At 49.8% G+C, this 4,981-nt stretch overlaps 1 protein-coding gene across 1 annotated transcript in view; it reads left to right on the top strand.

Moving 5' to 3' along the window:
• Positions 1 to 4,981, top strand: part of spint1b (serine peptidase inhibitor, Kunitz type 1 b) — an 11,156-nt gene that overhangs the window by 2,403 nt on the left and 3,772 nt on the right. Inside the window, exons 2-8 of the mRNA XM_037685676.1 lie at positions 319 to 479; positions 640 to 781; positions 2,450 to 2,620; positions 2,695 to 2,724; positions 2,827 to 2,955; positions 4,182 to 4,232; positions 4,302 to 4,472. Coding sequence (XP_037541604.1) covers positions 319 to 479; positions 640 to 781; positions 2,450 to 2,620; positions 2,695 to 2,724; positions 2,827 to 2,955; positions 4,182 to 4,232; positions 4,302 to 4,472 — 855 coding nt within the window. The remainder of the gene's footprint in view (positions 1 to 318; positions 480 to 639; positions 782 to 2,449; positions 2,621 to 2,694; positions 2,725 to 2,826; positions 2,956 to 4,181; positions 4,233 to 4,301; positions 4,473 to 4,981) is intronic.

Raw genomic sequence — 4,981 nt, 5'->3', positions numbered from 1 at the left:
CATCCTTCAGCTGCTTTCAGCAGGCATCCTTCAGCAGCTTTCAGCAGGCGTCCTTCAGCTGCTTTCAGCAGCTTTCAGCAGGCATCCTTCAGCAGCTTTCAGCAGGCGTCCTTCAGCAGCTTTCAGCAGACGTCCTTCAGCAGCTTTCAGCAATATCTCTAGCTTGTGTCAGCGTCTGGATCAGACGTTTCAGCAAACACCCAGAAACTAGAAAAGCTCAGTTTCCTTCTCTCTGAATGAAAATAAAAATCAGTTCAGGCTCTTTCTCTTCATCTCCATCCTGTTGGATGTTGTTGTGACATCACCGCATGTGTCCAGGTAAGAAGGCTCCGCCCATCGCCAACGCAGGGCGTGATGTCGTCATCCAGCCAGGAGAGGAGGTGACGCTCAACGGCATCGAGAGTCTGGCGCTGCACGGCTCGCACATCGTCAGCTACAGCTGGACTATGGAGAGTGGAGACCCTGCCGTCCAGATACAGGTAACACCTGAAGGGGCGGGGCTTCACACGGGTTCCACCCACAAATGTTCCCTTTGGAAAAGTCGTACAGGGTTTAGTTAGTTTTGCCTCTCAACCTGAACAGACATGAAGAGACCCCAATAGCTTGTTTCTGACCAGATGTTTTTCTGGGTTTCTGCAGAACACGGATCTACCTGACCAGGTGAAGCTCTCCAAACTGCAGAAAGGTTTGTTCATCTTCCAGCTCAAGGTCACCGACACCGACGGACAGTCAGCCGACGACCGGGTCAGGGTCCTGGTCCTCAGCCCCGAGCAGTCCAGCTGTAAGTGCTCATGGGAAATGTAGTCGGGGGAGTTGGTTTGTCTTTTCCTAAACGTAAGGCTGCTGAAACCTTCATTAATCAAAGCTATTGATTATTTAACTGTAATTGATATGTGCCAGATTTATTGGTAATTTACAGAATATTTACCTGCTTTACTGAAACTTAAGTGCTTTCTTGACAATTTGTAGATTGAACTAATTTACAGACACTTGGCTGGATAACTAACAGACTTATTGACAGTTTGTTCAGAGTCTCAGGGAAACGGTTGTTTTGATTCTGGTTCTGACGAATCATAAAACGATAAGTCACCTGGTCTTCACGCCTCTAAAAGACTCTCATCAAACGTCACAACAGATCGCCCGCCAGGATCCGGCGAGTCGTTTAACTGATCGTCATCGATGGGATCACCTCTGGAAAACCTGCAGTTTGTGCTGCTCTGGATTGTACAGCTGTGTGTTAACACGATGCCAAGATGGAAAGGCATCAGCAGTGACCTCAGAGATCGTCAATCTGGGAAGGGTCAAAGGTCATTTCCAACCTTTCTGGAGTTCTACAGAGAAAGAGATTATTCACAAGTGGAAAACATTTTTAAGACGGCAGACAGTACCCAGGAGCTGCAGCAGATTCACCCTGCAGGTCAGACTGTGCAGTGCTCAGAGGAATGACTCTATGGGCCTCAGTTAGCAGGTTAAAGGTCAAAGGTCATGACCTCTTCGCTCTAAAAACAACATGGCAGCACCACTTAGGTTTGGAAAGTTTAATCTGAAGGAACTGAGACTTCTGGGACAGAGCCAGAAACAGAGGACAGATGTTTACCCAGAATGCACTGCAGCATACCAGCTCCCAACTGTCAGCACGGTGGTGGAGGCTGATGGTTTGGGCTGCTGTCAGTCATTGAGTGGACTAGAACTCCTCTTGTTAACCTAAGGGTTATGGAGTCAGATGTGAGTCCAACAAACTGGGTCCAACAGAACCTTGATCCCAAACCCAGCAGCTGATCTACAACAGAACGGGTCAGACAGAACCGAGGAGCTGCAACGGTCCAGTCAGTCCAGAACCAAAACCTGACAAATGCTGTGGTGGGACTGGGAGCTGAGCAGGAACAAGGTTGGAAAGAAGAGTGGGCCAGAACCACGAGGGACCATGAGAGAGTTCTGCAGCCGAAGGAGGCGCTACAAGCTGCTGGATCAGGACCCGGAACCAGTTTTAGATTTAGTCCGGATCTTTAAAACTGAGTGGATTTGATGTTTTATTAAAAAACATTTACTGCAGAAGTTCGGTGAACTGAATGTTTGTTTTCACTCTGATGATCCACACACCCTCGCATACAGGTCAGACTGGTTTGACGCACGTGCACGCTCACATGCATGCACACGCGCACACACCAGAAACCTGCTCTGCGAGGTTCTCTCTGTTGTCTTGACTCCGGTCGTTCGAGTTGAGACTCGTCAGACGATCGACATGTGGAGCACTGATCCCAGTTCTGACCAGGCTCGGTTCTGTAGCTCGGACCAGCGCGGGCTGGAAAACTGTAAATGATTCACGTTGCCACGGTTACAGCCGTGTCGCCACCGCGCCACTCCCCGTGTTTATAGCTCCCACACACCTTGCTGTGCTGGTCTCGCAGCAGGCAACAGGAAGTGATGTCATGCACCTGTCCTCCCTCAGTGTACTGCCAGGCTCCGGCGAAGGTGGGCCCGTGTCGCGCGTCCTTCACCCGCTGGCGCTACAACGCCAAGGCGGGCGGCTGCGAGACGTTCGTGTTCGGAGGCTGCACGCCCAACGAGAACAACTACCTGTCTGAAGACGAGTGTTTGTCCGCCTGCAGAGGAGTCACAGGTAACACACACGTGCACACACACGTGCACACACACGCACACATCGACGCTCATTTCTGTGTTTTGTCCTCATAGAGTCGTCAGAGAGGAGCGTCCCTCAGCCAAGTGAGTCCTGCAGCATGTTTCTGATGTCAGTGACCGAGGTCAGGTTTAACGTGTGTGTGTGTGTGTGTGTGTGTGCGTGTGCGCGTGCGTGCGTGCGTGCAGAGGTGTGCGGCGTGGCGTGCAGCCCTGACCAGCTGACCTGCGACAGTAACTGCTGTCTGGACCGGGGTCTGGAGTGCGATGGCGTGAGCCAGTGCAGCGACGGTTCTGACGAGGACAAATGCAGCAAACGTAACTGAAACACACACACACAGTTTATTTGTGCACGACTCGGTGTGCTTCACACCTCCACCTAACCTTCACGCACACACCTGCTCCTCACCAACTCCTGCTTTCTTGATTTTTCTGTTACCTGGCAACATTCGACACAGAGTCAAACAGTTCAAAGTTTTTCTAAAGCCCATTAAGAATCTGGGACTTCCTTTGTGGGAGTTTATCTCCAGAACTGTTCAGCTGAGTGCGTCTGCGGTAGCTCAGCGGTCAGCGCCGCAGTCTTGTAGTCCTCAGGTTGCGGGTTCAAGTCCAGGTTGCGTCAGGAAGGGCACCTGGAGTTAAACAAATTGCCAAATCTTTCAAGTGAGTTTGCTCGCTGTGGTGACCCCTGAAGAAAACAGCTGAGAGAATTCAACTGAACTGCTCGGCTCCACAGTCGAATGTAGTTTTATTTCAAATTGACTCGATGGGAGCCGGACCGAGCTCACCCGCGGACCGCATGTGGCCCACAGGCCGCCAGTTGAACAGCCCTGATCTAACCTGACAAAATGGCCGACACGTTGTAGAAACAGTCAAAGGGTGTAACGCGATCAGAAGAAACGTTGGCTCTTTAGGACCACGCGTGTCTGTCACACTGACAGCACTCACAATAAGACAGGCAGACACACAGCAGGAGCAGCGTTGAAGAGTTTCACTTCCTGTTTTGTGAAGAAAATCCTGAACTCTGCAACGATGGACGTGTTTGTATGCGTGACCTCTGACCTCTGAGGGGAGATTTGAGAGGAAACCATCACTCCATCAGCACCGAGGGAGACGCCGGCTGAAAAAGACTCAATTCCCACGTTTAGATGTAAAAATGTCATGAAAAGTGTAAAGTTCGTGACAGGAAAGGGTTAGTTCGTAAAAACGGAAAGACGGCTCAAAAAATGTGACAAAATCAGACAAATCGATAATTCTGTGACATAATTTCCCCAAATCTTCTAACGAAACATCAAAAACAACCAGTCAAGCTGGACCCGTTTAAACTCTGAACCGTGGTGAAGTCTGAGCCGGAGATCCAAACAGAACCGGGTTTTAACCGCTCGTTTCATCGATATCCTTTTCTTCTTCCTGATATTTTCTGTACTTTTTGATATTTAGCTGCCGAAGGTTGAAGCTCTTCCTCATCAAGCTGAACATGATGTCACTTTTTATTCTTGTTTTAATGGAAAGTGTCTCCTCCTCCTCCTCCTCCTCCTCCTCAGTGAACGAGACCTTCAGCGGCCTGCTGAGGATCAACGTGAAGGAGAGCGCAGGTCAGTGTCCGGTCTTCAAACGTCTCCATGGTAACAAAGCTGTACCCTGATCCTCCTCCTCCTCCTCAGTACGGTGCACGGAGCCCCCCCGCACCGGTCCGTGTCGGGCGAGCTTCCCCCGGTGGTACTACGACCCCGTGGACAGGAAGTGCTACCACTTCACATACGGCGGCTGCGATGCGAACGGGAACAACTTCGAGGAGGACGAGGAATGCATGCAGATGTGCAAAGGAGTGACCGGTACGAGTCGCAACACGCGTGACCAAAGCCCAACGCTCGGGTCGAGTCTGAAAGATGGAGAGGCGTCGCCAAAACCGATAATCTCTGAGCTCCGGTTTGATCCGGAGCGACGTCACAAATGAGGACGGGGGCGGCACAGGGTTGTGTTAGCCAATATTTTCCTGCTAACTTTGACCAAAATTTATTTAACTGAAATGCTGTGACGGTTTAAATTTAGTTTATGTGCGACAATATTAAACTTGTTCAAACAATCAAGTGAACTAGATTAAAAAAAAGGTTTGTAAACTCAATCCAAGTAAATCAATCATAAAGATTAAAAAACTTTTCGTCTTTCATCTGAAAGACGTCATCAGTCTGAGGCCTGCCAACAGGATCTGTCGTCTAACCAGCTGGTGACGTGTCCTGATGCTCAATAATCCAGTAGAATGTGTAGAATAATCCTGATGCGTGCTCAATAATCCAGTAGAATAATCCTGATGCGTGCTCAATAATCCAGGTAGAATGTGTAG

The sequence above is a fragment of the Nematolebias whitei genome, chromosome 12 (genome assembly GCF_014905685.2).
Source record: "Nematolebias whitei isolate Nwh7 chromosome 12, NemWhi1, whole genome shotgun sequence".
Taxonomy (NCBI): Eukaryota; Metazoa; Chordata; class Actinopteri; order Cyprinodontiformes; family Rivulidae; genus Nematolebias; species Nematolebias whitei.
This window is presented reverse-complemented; position numbering and strand designations above follow the sequence as displayed.